General features: G+C 37.5%; 2 protein-coding genes across 2 annotated transcripts in view; one reads left to right on the plus strand and one right to left on the minus strand.

Moving 5' to 3' along the window:
• Window positions 1–9,901: 9,901 nt before the first annotated feature.
• LOC105537911 (chromosome unknown open reading frame, human C4orf3) lies at window positions 9,902–12,929 on the plus strand. Its single transcript, XM_011977598.1, has 2 exons — window positions 9,902–10,243; window positions 11,789–12,929. Coding segments are annotated over exons 1-2 (201 nt in total). The 5' UTR covers window positions 9,902–10,043; the 3' UTR covers window positions 11,790–12,929.
• A 2,168-nt stretch (window positions 12,930–15,097) lies between these two features.
• USP53 (ubiquitin specific peptidase 53) overlaps window positions 15,098–20,049 on the minus strand; it is a 78,154-nt gene continuing 73,202 nt past the window's right edge. Inside the window, exons 17-18 of the mRNA XM_011977600.1 lie at window positions 19,189–19,285; window positions 15,098–18,282 (exon numbers count right to left, since the gene is read on the minus strand). Of these exons, the coding sequence (XP_011832990.1) occupies window positions 17,409–18,282; window positions 19,189–19,285 (971 nt within the window). The 3' untranslated portion in view covers window positions 15,098–17,408. The remainder of the gene's footprint in view (window positions 18,283–19,188; window positions 19,286–20,049) is intronic.

Here is a 20,049-nt window from a genome sequence, read left to right on the forward strand (position 1 = left end):
TGTCACAAAAAGCCATTATCTGAAGCATCTGGACTTGTTCAATCAGATCTGAGAACAAAGTACTGGACTAGAAGGTGTCCTCAAAGTCTTACCATGGGTCCTGGAATACTGGGGTTTGGCTGGCAGCAGAACCTCCTCCTTTCATATCTATCACTACCTTTTGGCTATCAGCTGGAACATGGGGGCCAAAAGGGCTTAGGTGTCCTCTACCTCACAGACCCAGTGTCTTCTAAGCTTTTCTACTTTAATTTTCTCAGCACCTGAAAAATTCACCTCTTAAGACCTTAAAGAGTCTCACTTAAGATATAAAGGCAAAAGCCGGGTGTGGTGGCTCACACCTGAAATCCCAGTGCTTTGGGAGGCCAGGTGAAAGAACCACGTGTGGCCGAGAGTTTGAGACCAGCCTGAGCAACAGTGAGACCCTGTCTCTCCCTCTCTCTATATATAAAAATATATAAAGAGAATTATTTATTTAAGAATTGCTACCCTGATTGCTTCCAGAGAGTCCAATTTAATAAATTACAGGAATTATCTGTTTTAGAACTTTAAGGTTGATTTAGTCCCCTAATGAAGACCAATGTGACTTTTTGTTGTGGGGAAGGTGAAGACTGTCAAGCATTAATATTCTTTTTTTGGGGGTGGAGGGTTCTTTTAAGGTGGTAAGATACATATAATATACAATTTGCCATTTTAACTATGTTGTATATACAATTCAGTGACTATTATATTCATAATATTGCATAATCATCACCACCATCTATTTCTAAAACATTTTCATAACCACAAACAGAAACTTACCATTAAGCAATAACACCTAATTCCCCCATCTCCCAAGCCCCTGAAAAATCAAATATTTTCTACCATTCTATAGATTGTCTTTTTACATGTGTCTGGCTTATTTCATTCAGTGTTTTTTCAAACATTATTTTAAAACACTTAGCATTATTTCAAGAATCATCCATGTTGTAGCACATACCAGAACTTCATTCCTTTTCAGAGCTGAGTAATAATTCAAGATACATAAAACTACATTTTGTTTATCCATTTATGGACAGTTGAGTTGGTTCTACTTTTTGGCTATGGTTAATAGTGCTGCGATGAAACAGCATACTTGGTGTATACTTGGTGTACAAGTATCTGAGTCTTTGTTTTAAATTATTTGGGATATATACCTAGAAGCAGAATTGCTAGGTCATATGGTTCTTCTTTAACTTTTTGAGGAATCTCTAAACTACTTTCCATAATGGCTCCATTATTTTACATTCCCACCACCAATGTTAAAGGATTTAAGTTTTTCCACATCCTTGCCAACCCTTGTTTTTTTCTGTACTATTATTACATTATTATTGCCATCCTAGTAGATGTGAAACAGTACATCATTGTGATTTTGATTTGCATTTCCCTAATGATTAATGGTGTAGAGCATATTTTCAACTGCATGTTGGCTATTTGTATATCTTCTGTGGAGAAATGTCTGTTCAAGTCCTTTGATCAGTACTTTTTTTAACCGGGTTCTTTTTGTTGTGGAGTTGTAGAAGTTCTTTATATATTCTGTATATTAAATCTTTATCAGATATATGATTTACAAATATTTTCTTCCATTCTTTTTACTTTCTTTATAGTGTACTTAGATGCCCAAAAGTTTAATTTTGATGAAGTGCAACTTCTCTATTTTGTTGTTGTTGCTTGATGTTAGCTGTGGGTTTTTCATTATACCCTTTATCAAGTTGAGGAAGTTCCCTTTTATTCCCAGTTTTCTGCGTGTTTTTATTAGGGAAGGGTATCAGATTTTACCAAATACCTATTCTGCTCAATTGAAATGAAATGTTTGTCTTTTTTCCCTTTATTTTACTAATGTGGCATATTACGCTAATTGACTTTCTTATGTTGAGGTATCTTTGCATTCCTGGGATAAATCTCACGTGGTAATGGTATATAATCCTTTTAATATGCTGTTGGTTTGGGTTTGCTAGTAGTTTTTAAGAATTTTTTTGTTTTTTTGAGACGGATTCTTTTTTTTGAGATGGAGTGTCACTCTGTTGCCCAGGCTGGAGTGCAGTGGTGCGATCTCAGTTCACTGCAACCTCTGCCACCTGGGTTCAGGTAATTCTCTTGCCTCAGCCTCCCAAGTAGCTGGGATTACAGGCGCCTGCCACTGCACCTGGCTAATTTTTGTAGTTTTAGTAGAGATGGGGTTTCACCATCTTGGTCAGGATGGTCTTGAACTCCTCAACCCATGATCCACCCACCTCGGCCTCCCAAAGTGCTGGGATTACAGGCATGAGTCACAGTGCCCTGCCCTTTTTGAGAATTTTTGTATCTATATTCATAAGGGATACTGGTCTGTAATTTTTTATAGTAGTAAAAACATATAACATAAAACTTACCATATTAACCATTTTCAAAAGTACAGTTTAGTGGTGTGAAACATATTCATACAGTCGTGAAACAGATCTCCAAAACGTTTTCATCTTGCAAAACTACAACTCTATGCCCATTAAACAACTGGCCTTTTCCTTCTGTCCACAGCCCCTGGTAACCACCACTCTACTTTCTGTTTCTAGGAATTTGACTACTTAAGATACCTCATGTAAATGGAATCATACAGTATTTGTTTATCACGGGCTTATTTCATTTAGGATAATGGCCTCAAGTTTCATCCATGTTGTAGCATTTGACAGGATTTCCTTCCTCTTAAGGCTTAATGATATTCCATTGTATGTACATAATACATTTTTTAATCCATTCACCAGATGATGGACATTTGGCTTGCTTCCACCTCTTGGATATTGTGAAAAGTCCTGCTATAAACATGGGTGTGCAATATCTATAATTTTCTTTTCTTGTGATGTCATTATCTGCCTTACTATAAGAGTACTAGCTTAATAGAATGAGTTAGAGAATGCTCTCTCAGTTCTATTTACTGGGAGAGTTTGAGTAACAACCGAGTTAATTCTTCTCTAAATGTTTGATAAAATTCACCAGAGAAGTGATCTACTACTGGACTTTTCTTTGTTGGAATGTTTTGATTACTGATTGAATCTCTTTCCTTGTTATAGGTCTGTCCAGCTTTTCTATTCATCTAAGTTATCTAATTTGTTGACATACAATTGTTCATAGTATTGTCTTATAATCCTTTTTATTTCTGTAAAGTTTGGTGGTAATATGTACACTTTCCTTTATGATTTTAGTTATTTGTGTCTTCTCACCTTTTTCTTCGTGTAGCTAAAGTTTTGCCAATTTTGTTGATCTTTTTCAAAGAACCAATTTTGGTTTCATTGATTCCCTCTATGGGTTTTGTATTCACTATTTCATTTATCTCTGCTCTAATCTTTATTATTCCCTGTATTCTGATAGCTTTGAGTTTACTTTGCTCTCCTTTTTCTATTTCCTTATGTCGTAAAGTTAGGTTGATTTGAGATCTTTCTTTGTTAATGTAGGCATTTACAGCTATAGATTGTCTTCACTGCAATCTACAAGTTTTCCTAAGTTGCATTTTCATTTTTATTTGTCTCTAAGTATTTTCTAATTTCCCTTATGATATCCTTTTTGAACCACTGGTTGTTTAAGAGTATGTTAAATTTCCACATGTTTGTGAATTTTCCAGTTTTCCTTCTGTTATTAACTTCTAACTTCATTTCATTGTTGTCAGAAACCTTTCTGACTTCAATTTTTAAAACTTCGTTGAAACTTCTTTTATGCCTTAATATATAATATATCCTGGTGAATGTGTCAGGTATACCTGATAAGACTGCATATTTTGCTGCTGTTGGATGGAGTTCCATATGTGTGTGTTAGGTATAGTTGGTTTATAGTGTTGTTCAAGTCCCCTATTTTCTTATTGCTCTTCTGTCTAAATGTTCTACCTATTATTAAAAGTGAAGTATGAAACTTTCCAAAAATTTTCGTAAAACTGTCTATTTCCCCCTTCAATTCTGTCAATGTCTGCTTCATATATTTTGATTCAGCAATTTCTTGGTTGCTGCAAACTTTTGACTGTTTTCCAGCATTCTGACAAAGTTAATTCAGACAGCTTTTGCTTGTTTTTCAATGCTGCTGTGGAGGGACAGAAACTTGGAGTGGCTATTCCACCATTTTGAACACGGGTCACCCAAGGTGACTTTTGACACTAGCTTTCACTAGAACAGAAAAAAAAAAAAAAAAAAAAAAAAAACACACCAATAAATCTGTTCTCCAACAGGCATATTTATAGACATGAACAAGAAAGCTGAGGTTCTCCAGTAGAGGTTTTAAGTCACATTCCCTGCATCTATCTCTTCCATTCCATGTTGGTCCTTGAGTAATCCCCGAGGAATCACAGCATTCCATGAAATTTAGTTTAAAAAGCACTATTATAAATAATTAAAGCCCCTTGATACTTATGTGTCTACTGCCTGTGATTTGATGTCATAAACAGTTGAACAATAATTTTGGACTAGATGATCTCTTGCTTATTTTCTGATTTACTTTTTCCCAACAAACTTTCCAACTTCTAGTTAATAAAATGCATTTTCATTGAGAAAATTTGAAAAATATGGAAAAGCACAAAGAAGAAAACTATCTGTGATCCCATCTTTCAAGGATAACTTCTGTTAACATGGTTACAGTTGTCACACTTACAAGTCTAATTCTGGTCAATATTTTATATATAGCAATGATCACCTTAGCACCCATTTATTTATTCTAAATTAACAGCTTTTTAATTCCAAGCCTAGGTTTTGATTCCAAGCACAGGTTTCCTATGCGTGGAAACCTATAATCTTATGAGATAAAAACACGTCACGTATTGACTAACCTTTGAAACTCCACCCTCAATGACTGCCTCTCTAATACCTTTCAATAAAACAAATAACAGGTTGATTGCTGATGATTAGCTTAACGAAATTTCAAAGTTGTAGGTTTCAACATCTTTGTCATTTGTGCCTACTAGTCAAGCTCTGCTCTACTGAAGTTGTTTTTAAACTTTTAAAAGCAGAAGGATGCTTTGTTTTGAAATAAAATCTTGTATGAAACTCTAAAATATAAATAAAACTAAGTTTTTATGGTTCAAGTCTGTTTATATATGTGTAAGTAAGTAGCACAAAGAGGTTTAATTGTATCTGACTAATGTGTTCACAGCCAGTTCTGCTCAGCCTTCCAAATACCCAAATCATTATGCAGAACCCCAGGCTCTGTGATGCTGTTTGAAAAAATCATTGTTCTGTTATATGTCCTTAGTCAGTATTTTTAATGAATCGGTTGGTATTGCTTCTGTATCTCTTATGGCTCCTTGGACAATGCCTGACACACAGCAGGTATTAAAAAGTATTGACTGAAATTAAAGAAGGAAAATCCACAAAGGGGAAAAGATTGGCACATATCCATTACTAGTACTTCAAAACATCTCAGAAAGTATCCCCGCTGAGAGTACAGATCAGTAGTGTTAGATGCCACTGGTATCATACACCATTATGTTCTAAAACACAAAATTTTACAAGTATTTTTTTGACTGGGACTGTGTTAGTGGTTGCAGAATATAACAAAATATTGTTGAATACACATTAAATTTCTTCCATGTGGAAGACACTGTTCGAAGAGCTGTGGAGCTTGCAAGATGGCAAAAATACTGTCTTTCCTTTAAAGAACACTTAATACTTGCTAGGTTCTGTGGCTTATGCCTGTAATCCTGGCAGTTTGAGAGGCTGAAGCAGGAGGATCACTTGAAACCAGGAGTTTGAGAAAAGCCTGGGCAACATAGTGAAACCCCATTTCTACAAAAATAAACATTAATAAAAAGCAAGCCTGGCATGGTGGTGTGTGCCTGTAGTGCTAGCAACTGGGAAAGCTGAGTGGAAGGATTGTTTGAGCCCAGGGGTTCAAGATTGCCATGAGCTCTGATTGCACCACTGCACCCCAGCATGTGTGACAGACCAATACCCTGTCTCAAAACAAATTAACAAAACTTAATACTCTAACAGGAGAGAAAATCTACATAAAATTCCTACAAAGCAAGCCAATGTGCCAGACAATATCAAGAAAATTTCAGTGTTTTTTTGAGCCAGAGGTAGGGAAATTTTGAAAGATGACCAATTTAACAAATAGCTCCATTAATATGAGGCCATTACAGAATGTAGAGGGAAATAATAGGTGCCAAAGGAAGGCAAAAATCTATGGAAACAAATATTTCATTCACTGCCTTCATCTTGAAAAAATAACCCTCTCCTCAAGAAGAAAACATGACATAGAAGGTGGAGACAAGTTAAATGTGACTTGTAAATGTGAAGTTTTCACAATTGGTATGTAGAAATACCAAGAATGGAGAGATCAGTGTGAATTGTAGTGAAGGAAATTTTATGAAATTGGCACTTTAAGTTGGGCCTCAAAGGAGGAGTAGGATTTAGACAGGTGAGAAAGCAATCCCCAATGCTGGAAAAAATATACTATATTTCCAGTATAACAGGAAAAACATGCACCAAAGCCCAGAGGCCAAGAGAATAGCTTCCATGAGGAAAATGGAAGAAAGCACTCTGACTGGAGCAAAGAATGTTTCCTGGGCACCAGGTTGGCTGAGTAGAGTGGAGCCAGATTAATTGTGAGTATAAAGGTGGGAACTGCTAAGGCCAAGATAAAGATAAAAGGTGCAACCTAGTTAGGATGATAGTACAACTCTTTCTTTGTTAGAGCAGGGAGGGAACAGAGTCTTGCTCTGTCACCCAGGCTGAAGTGCAGTGGCACGATCACAGTTCAAGCGATCCCCCCAACTCAGCCTCCCAAGTAGCTGGGACTACAGGTGTAGCACTCAGCTAACTGTTTTTTGTAGAGAAGGGATTTTGCCTTGTTGCTCAGGCTTGTCTTGAACACTTAGGCTCAAGCAATTCACCCACCTTGGCCTCCTGAAGTGCTGGGATTACAGGTGTGAACAACAGCGCCCAGCAGATAGTACAACTCTTAAACAAAGAAAATTATGGAAGATATACAAAGGAGTTAGAATGAAAGAGAACAGCCGAGGCACAGTGTCTCATGCCTGTAATCCCAGCACTTTGGGAGGCCGAGGCAGGCGGATCACCCGAGGTCAGGCGTTCAAGACCAGCCTGGCCAACATGGCGAAACTCTGTCTCTACTAAAAATACAAAAATTAGCCGCCGTGGTGGCAGGCACCTGTAATCCCAGCAACTCGGGAGGCTGAGGCAGGGAGAATCGCTTGACGCCATGAGGCGGAGGTTGCAGTGAGCCAAGATCGCACCATTGCACTCCAGCCTGTGTGACAGAGCAAGACTCCGTCTCCAAAAAAAAAAAAGAGGTTGTAGAGAGCCAAGATCATGCCACTGCATTACAGCCTGGGCGACAACAGGGCAAGACTCAATTTAAAAAAAAAAAAAAGAATTTAAGAGAACAATAACAACAAAATGAATAAATAAAATGACCCAGAAGATGGAGAAGTAACCTGTGGTACCAATCAACAGGGCTGTTGTTAGGACAGGTACTCAATTTGAAAAGGAAGAAAAGATGAAATTACGATGAGAAAGAATAATTTAAGAGAAACACACATACTTCCAGATAAAAATTACAGTAACCAAATTCTCCACTGTTGGAGAGGTTATTCTGTAAAATTAATTTAATTCCTAGGATGATCACAAGGATGCTTTATCACATGGACATACTAGTTTGAGAGCTGCATAAGAAAAATTTGCATTATCCCTTAGGTTAAAGCAAAATTCACCATCATCTCCCTCCTGAGAACTTACTGCACTTGAAGTTCAGAAGGTTTGTAACGTCTTCTTAAAAACACTTAGCTGTCTTTGGCCTGATGGTTATAGCATTTTCATGCACCACTTTCTCCACCCCAGCCCAATCAGATTAATTTTGCTGACAGAATTATGGAAGTGTTGGATCATGGTTACAGTGCAATGATTCAATCTATAGTCCCTAGTGCATATTTTTCACTTGAACATGTGAAGTAGAAAGTTCAAGGTGGTTGGACAAGTGCAGAGGAGTAGATGATTGACAGTGAACCTGCATTTCTGTACAGTACTTTTTAAAATTTAAATTGCTTCGACAATGGCAAATGCCAACGGAGCAAGGTGGCTCATGCCAGTAATCCCAGCACTTTGGGAAGTCAAGGCAGAAGGATCACTTGAGGCCAGTAGTTCAAAACCAGCTACAACACACTCTAAACTCATTTTTGTAATGTGGAATAATCAACAATCAGTGGGACTCTTACAAGGGTAAAGTCGGAAATAGAATCTTTCAACTGAATTTAGTTAAAATAACCCCTCCTTATTTGCATTACTTACTCTTCCAAGTCTGACAGACGTTCCTGACTCAAGATCAGATCATACTATCAACATCCCCTCATGATGAGCATGTGGCTCTGGGCCAAGGACAAGTTTAAAACCACTTCAAGGCCTGTTCAGTTTATGTCATGCTTATTCATCACTAATAATCTCAATAATTTTTTATCAATCCTACTTCAATAACTAGGAGTAATTGATCCTACCTTGTCAGCGAGAAGAATGCTTCCATCTCCGGTAAGGGCAATTGTTTACTTGCCTTTCCTAATTTTTGTAAAGATTCAATGCCACTTATGCCCAGGATCTTTTTGTCTACTACCATCAGACAATCTGCATTACAGCACACAATCTAATTAATTATCAGGTAATGACCCTCTCATCCCAGAATCTACAAAGCATTTTTCTTGAAAGGTCATATACTATCTGTGTCTCTAAAACCTGGTAATTGATTTGGAGGCAAATTGGAGCAAGGTTAGGAAGCTATGGAATAGCTTATTTAAGACTGCTGGATCTGTAGTTAATTTTAGGCTTTATAATTTTTTTAGTAACCCTAGACAATTCACTCCTTTTGTGTTTCATTTTCTAATTCTATAAAATGCAGTACAGCCCCTTCAAAAAAGTTTTACGACGATTTAATGACTTTCTGTAAAAACACAACTACCGTCTTATCTCCATTTACTATGCACTAAGAGAACCACTTATATATCGGGGTGCCCATATTTTCTGAACAATTCAGGAATCATAATGCGAAAAGAAAGAGAATATTTGAAATTGGACCTACTAGGCAAAATCCAGGCAGTATGGGTCATTTTCTTCCTGCTAGCATTCTATTCTTGCTGAGGCTCACACTCAAAGTCAAATAACCTTTGGATTATTCTTCCCCGTCCCCCTTCCCCCCAGACGGAGTCTCGCTCTGTCGCCCAGGCTGGAGTGCAACAGTGGCACGATCTTGGCTCACTGCAACCTCCACTTCCCGGGTTCAAGCGATTCTCCTGCCTCAGCCTCCCGAGTAGCTGGCATTACAGGCGCCCGCCACCACACCCGGCTAATTTTTGTATTTTTTTATATTAAGTAGAGACGGGATTTCAGCATGGTGGCCTGGCTGGTCTCGAACTCCTTACCTCAGGTGATCTGCCTGCCTCGGCCTCCCAAAGTGCTGGGATTACAGGGGGCGTGGCCAGGTTATTCTTAAACCCACTCCCTTGAAGTACCTGCAAAATACGTGCTGGTCTCTGGCCCTTTTGGAAACTCAGTCCTGTGAGTAGGACGTCCACCTCACTGGTGGTGTTTCAAATACTAAGTGTAAAATGCTAGAGATAGTACAAAACCCACCAGAGGGGTCCTTCCTAACACGTTGGCATAAAGATCCAAAGGGAATACAGGGATAGGAGAGGTGACCTTGGGCAGTTCCAGGGAGGAGTCCATCACCTGGCTGGAATGGGCCTTTCAGTGGGACGAGAGTGTATTTCTTCCAACCAAACCTGAATAACCACCTTGCGGCTTGGGACGCCGCGAGGCAGAAGTAGGCCGGCCCATTCATTTAGTGTCAAAGCAGAGGCCGCGCTTCCTGTCCGCGGTCACGTAGGCAGCGGAAAGCCGGGCCAGGCGCCTGCGCGCTGGGAAGGGTAGGCTCAGAGTGCTTTCCGGAACCCGGTGAGTGGCGGACTGCGCAGGCGGCCGGATTCCGCTCAGTTTCCGGTCCGGCGAACACCAAAGTCCAGGAATCTAAGCATTTTTCAGTTTCTAGGATTGTTAGGAAGCTGCAGAAGCGAGATGGAGGTGGACGCACCGGGTGTTGATGGTCGAGATGGTCTCCGGGAGCGGCGAGGCTTGAGCGAGGGAGCGGGGCAGAACCTTGATGTGCGGCCTCGGTCTGGGGCAAACGGGCTTCCCAAACACTCCTACTGGTTGGACCTCTGGCTCTTCATCCTTTTCGATGTGGTGGTGTTTCTCTTTGTGTATTTTTTGCCATGGTGAGTATCTTGAATGCAGAATTGGAGTGGTAAGGAGCTTAGAGATAATTTGCTCTCTTTTGGGCGGAGAGGGGACTGAATTCCAGAGTTTATATATGTCCAAGATTACGCAGCTGGTGAGTGGCGCAGTCGGGTGGGTGGGGGAGAAGGACTAGGAGTAAAATGTTCTTCTTTTGAACGTCCGTGGGAGTCTCCAAAGAAGTGTGCAGAAAACTTGGCGTCATATTTTCTCGTGATTTGGCGTGAAACCAGCTAGGCTTGAGTTCCTGCAGCACCGTGAAGCGACCGGAGAAGTTATTTCGCTTTTTGGAGCTTTATTTTTTCATCTGCCATTTGGAACCGTTAGTGACCCAGGTCATAGGGGTGTAGTGAAGATTGAGATCGTAGTGATTTGCGTGTTGCCTGGCAGTAGTAAGTGCTCAACGAAAGCTGTTTTTTACTATACAGCTGTTTTTTAACATGAGCAGACTACGCAGTTATCTCAAACTTAACATGTCCAAAACTGAACTCTTGACAGCTTCTTACCCAAATTTACATGCCTTGCAGTGTTCCCATCTCAGTAAACGCCAACTTTATCCACCGTTACCTCCCAGAAACCTGAGACACTTTGTCCTTTTCTTACACACATCCACATATCCTAAAACACCAAGTCACAGAATTCTGTAGTTTACTTGTAAAACTCATGCTCTCCATTTTCATCGCCACTCGCTCTGAAAAGACATTTCTGGCAGAGGATATTCTCTAAGAATAGGGCAGGAGGAAGCGGACACCAAATGGAGACGGTGATAAGAGACAAGCTAAGGAGAAGCAGTGAGATGAAAGAGGGCTCCTATGGGAGAAGAGCAGTGTAGCCCATCTAGACAGCTCTCCTGGACTTTGGAGTTGATTGTTCACTCACTGTTAACTCCTCTCAGTCACCATGCCTATGAGTTACTTCTGAAATTCTCACTTCTTGAGAGGCAGTCAATTTTCCCACCCCCATCCTATATTTTCACCAAGAGTTGAGTGTCTTAAGCCTCGCTGTCTGATTTCGTGGATGGTGTGGTAACTTAGAGAAGACAGAGAGGGCCAGGCACAGTGGCTCACGCCTTTAGTCCCAGCTACTTGGGAGGCTGAAACAGGAGGATTGCTTGAGCTGGGGAGGTCGAGGCTTCAGTGAGCTGTGAATGCGCCACTATACTCGTCTAGGGGAACAAAGCAAAACCCTGTCTCAAAAAAAACGGGGGTAGGGGAGCCAGAGGGATTAATGGGGAGGATGGCAAAAGGGATAGGGATTTGTATAAAATTATCGTCGAGCCCTTTGTAAAGGGAGTTTTACTCTCCCTATTTTGGTAGAGACTAATAATCTCAAATACAGTGGGTTGTGTGTGTGTGTGTGTGTATGTGTGTTTATGACCTGAATTTTCAGCTCTGGATAGAAAATAGAGGCCTTACAAGAAATGTTCCAGGCTTTTCTTTTTCTTTTGTCCATATGTAAATAGGCATAAAGTGTTAAAAATTGGGAAGATAAAGCAAATATTGCTGACAAATACTTGCTTTTTACAGACTCGTTTGCTGATATCTAAATTAAGAAGTTGGTTCTTGAGTGAATTCTGAAAATGGCTACAAACTTCTTGAATAAAGAAGACAAGACTCTCAACAGAAGAATTTCACATCTCCAAGGGACCCTTCCTTTCATTTTACACTTTGTTACTAATTTGCAGAACTCTATTAAATGGGTAGGATTTCACCCATTCCTAGCTAAGTTGTTAAAATTAAACCATTTGGTTCGTGTTTAAAAACTTTCCAACAACATCTAATGGCTTTACAGGGGCTGAATATAAAAGCATTTATACTTAAAGGTCTTGTGTATTCATTAACAAATATAGTAATGTCTTTTAATGTTTTAAGAGTTGATCAGGATTTAATATGATGCAAGTAATAGGGTGATTAATAAGGGAAGGTTTTTATGAATTCAAAAGCCAGTTATTCAAAAGCAGGGAAAGATTTTGAGAGAGGGAACAAAGTATTCTTAGATTGCATAGAGGCTAAGTTCCAGTTTTAATTTTTATGTTTAGTTGGAATCTGTTATGAAAAGATAGGTTATGGGTGGGTGACAGGTTGATACAGTTTTAGAAAAAGCAGGTAATATCAAAGTATTGGAAAGCTAGCATGCATGCCCTCTTACCTGCGTATCTTCCCCCTTTTTTCCTTTTAAATTCTTGAGCCTCCTAGAATGAAGGATTATGTGTTTCAAACCTATTTTTTATTACTGTTGCATTAAGTGTGCTTGTGCCCAAAACATTTATTTTTATAATATCTGTAACTTGTTTAAATACTTCAGCGAAGTCAGCATATTTACTCATTCAACAAATATTTGAGCCAGACATTATTTTAGACACAGCAGTGAACAGAAAAAAAAGGCATTCTTGCCTTCATAGAGCTTACATTCTTACTGTTATTTAAATTTAAATGTTATAAAACAAGAATTTACATTCTAGGGTTGATCAGCTGGTATTTAATCAAAAAGACCACACTCCCATAGCAGCTACTCTAAGCTGTAGTAGCTAATAAAAAATATTACTGTTGGCCAGGCGCAGTGGCTCACGCCTATAATCCCAGCACTTTGGGAGGCCAAGGGCAGTGGATCACTTGAGGTCAAGAGTTGTGAGACCAGCCTGGCCAACCTGGTGAAACCCTCTCTCTACTAAAAAATACAAAAAATTTACCCGGGCATGTTGGCATACACCTGTAGTTCCAGCTACTCGGGAGGCTGAGACATAAGAATTGCCTGAATCCGGGAGGTGGAGGTTGCAGTGAGCCAAGATGGGGCCACTGCACTCCAGCCTGGGCAACAGAGACCCCGTCTCAAAAAGAAAATATTCCTGTTAGCCCTAAAGGCTTTACATGAGGAATGGTAAAAGTGGTCTCTTGTTTAAATTAGTTGCATTCAGTATATATGAATTGTCTTAAATATTTTGAGAATATTTCCTTCCCTTTTAAACAGGAAATAAGATCTGGTAAACTCTCTGTGTATCTTCCTACCTTTCAAAATGGTTCTTAGAGTTAGTCAAGTCTGGAATATAATTCCTGAGTATAAAGTTAGCAGTCATGCCTTTAAGGTGTTGCCGCATCAACCTAAAGAGAACCATCTATGGAAGGTATGGTTGAAACATCTGTGGGAACACAGAACTGGGATTTCACTGAGTTTACCAAATCAATTGTGTGAACTGTTTCTGCACTGCTTGCTAATGGTTTCGTCTAGTAAGTGTTTACTTATATAGCTGAGTTTGGTTTTATTGTAACAAATTACCTGGTAGTGAGATTGTGAGGTGATTAACAGTTCTCACATAGTTTACTGTTAGGTCACACACAGACTTCCGATCATAATCCATACTGTCTTTTTGAGCCTCATAATCCATACTGTCTTTTTGAGCCTAAAATCAGCCTACTACCACAACTACCAGATACTCTGAAAATTTCTAGTATAGTGAAGATGGAGAGATCTTGGTGTGAAGGTTAATTTTATGTGTCATCTTGATTATGCTAGAAGATGCCCAGATTTCTGGGTTTGTCCATGAGGGTGTTTGCAGAAGAGATTAGCATTTGAATCAGTAGACCAAATAAAAAAGAGCCATCCACTCCACTGTGGGTGGGCATCATCCAATCCCGTGAGGGCCTGGCTGGAATAAAAAGGCAGAGGAAGGGCAAATTCTGTCTTCTCTCTGCTTGAACTGGGACATCCATGTTCTATCCTTGGACATTGGTTCTCCTGATTCTCTGGCTTTCAGACATGGAGCAGGGCCCCTTGGTTCCCAGACCTTTGGACCTGGACCGGAACTACACCATTGGCTTTCCTGGGCTTACTGTCTGCAGACAGCAGATGGTGGGACTTCTCAGCCTCCATAATCATGTGAGCCAATCCCTCATAATATATTTATTTCTATATGTCTCTATATATATCCTGTTGATTCTCTTTCTATGGAGAACCCTGACTTAGTAATATGACATGACTGTAATTGGCAGTTTTTAAAATTTTTAAAATTGGTGGCAGTATGAAGTTTGAATCTTTCCTATAGATAAGAAATTGTACCTACAATTAAAGTGCCATAGCAAGTATAGTGACTGCTTACATTACCCTCAGTTTGAAGGCTTTTAAGGAGTGGATAAATGGAACACCAAGAAGTTGCAAACTTGCTAACAAAACATAAAAAAAGACATCAAAAGAAAATCAATGTGACTTTACTCTGATAAATTCTTTTGTAAATTCACACCATTTTATATAAGTGAAATGATTGTTTTAGTAGTTCCTTTTGAAATGAACTGGCTTATTAGCAGTTTCAAGGGATAGTTTTTAGGGGGCTTAACCTGAACGTGTCAGGATGTAAACAGTTGCAAATGCTGAGTCCATAAGTGGCATGAGAGTACATTTGGAGACTTCAGCCTGTGCGCTAAGAATGTTTTTTACATTTTAAAATGATTGGGGGGAAAAAAAAAGACTTTCATAACATGAAAGTTATATGCAATCTGGATTTCTATGTTGACAAACTTTTACTGGAAAACAGCCATGCTCATTCATTTACATATTGTTTATGACTGCTTTCACATTACAAAGGCAGAGCTGAGTAGTTGTTACAGAAATATTATGGTCCACAAAGCCTAAATTATTTTCTGTCTTTATAGAAAGTTTGCCAACTCTTTTTCTAAGGAGCTGTGCTTTAGACCTTGCTGGAGTTTAACTCTTAGGATCTCTCCTGTGATAGATAACATTTCATGATCAGTGAAATTCCAAGTATCCGTGACTTAACCCATAGTAATCCATGTTGGGGGGAGGGTGACGCACAGTTCATGAATGCAAAGAGAAGTCCAATCATATAAACTTAAAAATCAGTTTATCTTAAAATTTTTTTGGATGAGAAGAAATTGATTTCACATGAAAATATAACATTGTGAAGGTAAGTATTTTAAACATTACAACTGTTGGCTGAATTATTTACAAAGTTATAATGAGCTTATATCTGGATGAAAACATCTATAAAAATAAATAGGCACCCTAGATGTAAAAATTTTACATGAAATAAAATGATTAGTGTATATATATATATATCGATCTGTATTTGGAGTGTTGAATCAACATAAAAATAAATGGTCAGTTTCTAGTTTGTGTAGCAGTACATGAGTCAGGAGGTTTCAACTGTACAAAAGAGGCAAAACTGGACATTTCTATTTGATGTCTACAACTCAACTGAGTTGAAAAGACAAATCTCTGAAACTGCTGTTAAATACAAAAATTAGTTTAAATGTTTCAAATAATACATTTCCAACTCACATCTTAACCAAATAGAAAAAAAAAAAAACTACACAAACTTTCTGACAGCTATTAAAAAACTTGAAGCCCATTTTTCTAGTATTTTACAGTGTTGTAAAAGCAGTAAAAACTTTGGTATTTCAAATACAGGTTTACAAACTTTATTTACAAACCCTCCATACTAAAAAATTATGTTAAAAATAAGTTTTCTTAAACGATAAAATTAATTTGGGATTCAAGTATTTCTAACTTATGAGAATATAAAGTAATGATCACTCACTATTATAGTTTAAAAAGGCTAGTAAAAACTATAGGTAGAAGATAAAATTGGGCCACGACTTGGTAACTGGTTAAACTTTTAGTTAGACTTTTATAAGCAGTTATTTTCTGTTTATCTAACAGTATTCACATTAAATTATTTACAACATTTTAGAATGTTTTAACACGATTTATGGAATCAGTCAAGTGGCTACATTTACTAGTTTATTGAATTATATTTATGAGGTTTATCCATTTAGGAATGTAAGGAAAATTTTTGTTCTGTTTCTCAGTTATCTGGAGTGAACATAAAACTATTCTAAACCACAATTAGTTTACCAGCATAGTACAAAATAAAATGACAACTAATGAAATAAGGCAATTAAAGTAACTTATTTTTACTCGTAAGGTTACCATAATAATAAAAATTCCTTTAATTTTCAAAGCCCTCTTCATGAAAAGTAGCTGGGGTAAAATTACTATTTGTTCAAAGTAGATAAAAGGTAAGGATGCTTCAATTAAACATTTTGTTAAAATTAAACTCTATACGAAAGGTAGAAATTTAATCTGGAAACGTAGATAGATTTTCAAATTCAGATAAAATGGGTTGACAACCTATAAGCAGGTAATACTACAGCAAAGAAAAGGTAGGCAATGACAGTGACATACCAGTGGGGGCCCTACATTAATTCCTAACACTGCTGGTTAGCAACCCAAAGTAAACCAAACCAAAATAAAGATCTTTCATATTTCATACAAAATTAGAAAAAAGAGTAACGAGATAAATAAATATACTAAAGTTTAAGTATTTTAACTTTTTAATTTACATGGCTAAAGTAGTATTTATGAATACCTATAAATAGTCAAAGGCCTAATTTAGGTAGATACTCAGAAGACAAAAGTTCTAGGAGCAAAATTAAATTCTATCTGATCTTGAAAATTTACAAATTTTAATCATATAAGGCTTTTCTTCCCCCAAATGCTATCAAATTCACAAGTCATTTTTTTAAAGACACTTAAAGGGATCATATGCAGTGACTATCATAGAAGTCAAAAACAAATGGGTGAAGCCCTTTTCTGGTTACCCATTAGAAAGTGCTTCTTCATAAAGCAATTCTTTGACAAAAAAGTACCAGGCTATGTATCATCTGGTACTTTTCAATTAGCATAGTTTATAATCTCCACACATGAGTACTGGTTAGTTTAATGCTTCCCAGTCTACTGGCCACAAAATAGGGGGACAAATTTAATTTTTATTCAACTGTAGCATGTAACGAATGAATTATTGTATCTCCCTGATTTTCTATTTTTCACGGCATGCCAAGACTATTCAAAGGGAATTTCTTAAATATCTAATAAACTGATCATAAAATTAGATATGTGTATACACATATACATATGTATAGTGATTAACAACTTTAAAAATGCCACGGGCTTTAATTTTATCTATCACTAGGTTTGGTCAGTAGGTTCCTATTATATTTAAATGGCCTCTGAGAAGTAAAAGTTGGTCAATTTTACCAGTTATCTATTAGAATGTATGCTAGGTTTATATCTTTATTCAGAAGGGCAGCTTGAACCAAGATTATTTTGTAACACAGGTCCTAGTCCTTTTTCTCTCTAAGATAGTGAATTATTACAAAAGCCACTGCTCTCTGGAAAAGCGAGCTTGGGCCTCTGATGGTATTTCAATCTATATGTATCTGTCATGCAGCTATCAACTGAAAAATAGGTAGTTAAGGAAACTGTCTCATTTGGACACGTAGAAATAGAATCTAGTTCTGGTTGGCAAAATCCATCAACGGCACCTGAGTTTGCCTGAAAATCATTAGTTGGGGAGTTGGACGGGCAGTTTGGTGTGTTGCCAAAACACTCTCTCACTTGAAATGTTTCTTTATGTCTTTCATCATTCACATGTGTACTCACTTCTAAACTTGGTTCTGAAGCTGTACTTAAACTGTGCTTCGGAAGATGAGAGGTAGCTTTAAACACCTCTGTAAGTTTGATATCAGGTGTAGATTCGCTTTTCTCTGACTGTGGCACAGTGGTTATAGCATATTTCTTTGGTGGCAAAGGGGGTGGTGGATTCTGGCAAAAAAGTTTTGGCATCTGACACCCATCAGATCTACCGGCTGACTGAATTATACATTCTGTGGATAGAGAGTTCTCAAAGTAACATTGATCCATGATATTTTGCTGCAGGATGAGAGGAGCAGTTGCTGGCTTTAACCCAACAGTTCTTAGGTGTGAAGACCATAATGAAGATGTTTCATTACTGTTCACTGTCTTCCCAGAAGCAGAGTTATCAACGCGAAACGGCAAACCTGTTCTCTCAGAATTTTCTATATTAAGCCACTCAGAAAATTTGCACTCATTTGGTTTTTCAAGTTTCTGTTCATCTGACTGGTGCACATGTTCTCTTGCATTATGGTCCTTGGGTATTTGTAGACTGGACGAAGGAAATAACTTTCCATTGTTTTCATGTACATGTGATCTGAAATATGAAAATAAAAACAAAGCTAGAACACCCTATGCAAATATGTGAAACTAGGGGAAAAAAAGTTTTGTAGTTTGATTTTCCCAAAATACAGTTTATATTATTTTTACAACAAAACCACAAAAATGGAAAGACGTTTGCAACCATTAACATTTTCAACTCTCTCCAAATCCAAACTCTTTATGTCAGAATATGTGTTTACCAGAAACAGCCATCATTACCAGAATCCCGTTTCTAATAATTAGAAATATAATTTTAAAAACTCACTTCAACTTAAAACACTAAAATTACATTTATTTGTTACAATATATAGAATTTGAGGAAAGTGTTAACAGTCAAACAGTACCCTAAAACATCTCCCCACCAACATTCTGAACTTTAAAGGCAACAGAGGTAGAAGTACTTAAATTTTGATATGTAGTAGTATAGTATATTACTTTATTTTGCTATGGCGAGGGTCTTGTTATGTTGCCTAGGATGGCTTTAAACTGGCCTCAAGTGATCCTGCTGCCTCAGCCTCCTCAGTAGCTAGGATTACAGACATGTACCACCATATCACACCTGGCTGTATACTAGTTTAAAATAATTTAATCAAGATTACCTTTAGGTAATAGTTATTTTCTAAGGTGAGGGTTAATGATACTATAAACTAAGCTTCAAATTTTCTCTCGGAAAATATCACCTACCTCATAAGAATGCTGTGAGGATTGAAACAATCAGATACTGTACCTGGTACTTTGTAAGCTCTCTATCCTTAGATCCACATTCTATTAACGATTCCCAATAAGAAAGGCATCTTAATACTGTAGACCCATTGCTTTCAAAGTAATAATATGTATTTATGCCCTTCTGATAAACAATGTGCCTATAATACATGTATTTAGGGAAAAAAATTATGGTTACCTTTTTATCAAATTATTTTTTATTTGTAAATGTGATTCTGGGTGGAATTCGTGAGATTTATAGTCTGCTTCCAAATTCCTGAGTTCTTTTCTAAAGCCTAGGGTTGGGTGGGGTGGGGAGAAGAGATGAGGAAAACAAAATTATTTAAATTATCTTACAGAATTTATTTCATTTATACTTTTCTATATTTACATAAAGCTTTCTATAAACAGGTAAACTCTTCCAATTAAAAAAAAATGAATTCTTGAAGACTCAATTCAAAATAACAGTTCTTTTTTTAACGCTTTATGCAAAATTTCTTCAGTTTATTATCACTTGAGGGTGTCATCTGTGACAGAATAGTGCTATTCCTGCTGGGTCATGCAGATCGGTGTATGTGTTTCCCCTGTTACTTGAGACAAGATCTTTACTGACCAAGTGTTAACAGTGAAAAAACCCTGCATTTGAAGACTGTTGGCTTGAGTTGAAGTTTGGACTCACTAATTATGGGTAGGTAAACAAGCCTCTTAACTTCTTAAAATTTCAGTTCCCTCACTTATATAATGTGATAATGATAATCCATTTTACCTACCTCATGGGAATATTAGGAATTTAAACTGAATTAAAATTGGTAGGAGGTTATTATGACAGCATATAAAATACACCACTACTAATTAGCTACCATTTATTGACTGCTTACTCAAGTTGTGAGAATGGATATTTCATTTAATCTTTACAATAACCTTAATAAGAAATGACTATCAACTTGATGTTACAGATGAGAAAACAGTGGCTTAGAAATGCTAAGTATATATATCCATATACTACAGAATTAGATCTTTATGACTCAAAAGTTCATGCTCTTAACTAACATGATGCCAT

The sequence above is a fragment of the Mandrillus leucophaeus genome, unplaced genomic scaffold, assembly GCF_000951045.1.
Source record: "Mandrillus leucophaeus isolate KB7577 unplaced genomic scaffold, Mleu.le_1.0 Scaffold181, whole genome shotgun sequence".
NCBI lineage: Eukaryota > Metazoa > Chordata > Mammalia > Primates > Cercopithecidae > Mandrillus > Mandrillus leucophaeus.

What these genes read in the sequence shown, in the direction of transcription:
- LOC105537911 (XM_011977598.1), top strand. Translation starts at nt 10,044, where the DNA reads ATGGAGGTGGACGCACCGGGTGTTGATGGTCGAGATGGTCTCCGGGAG.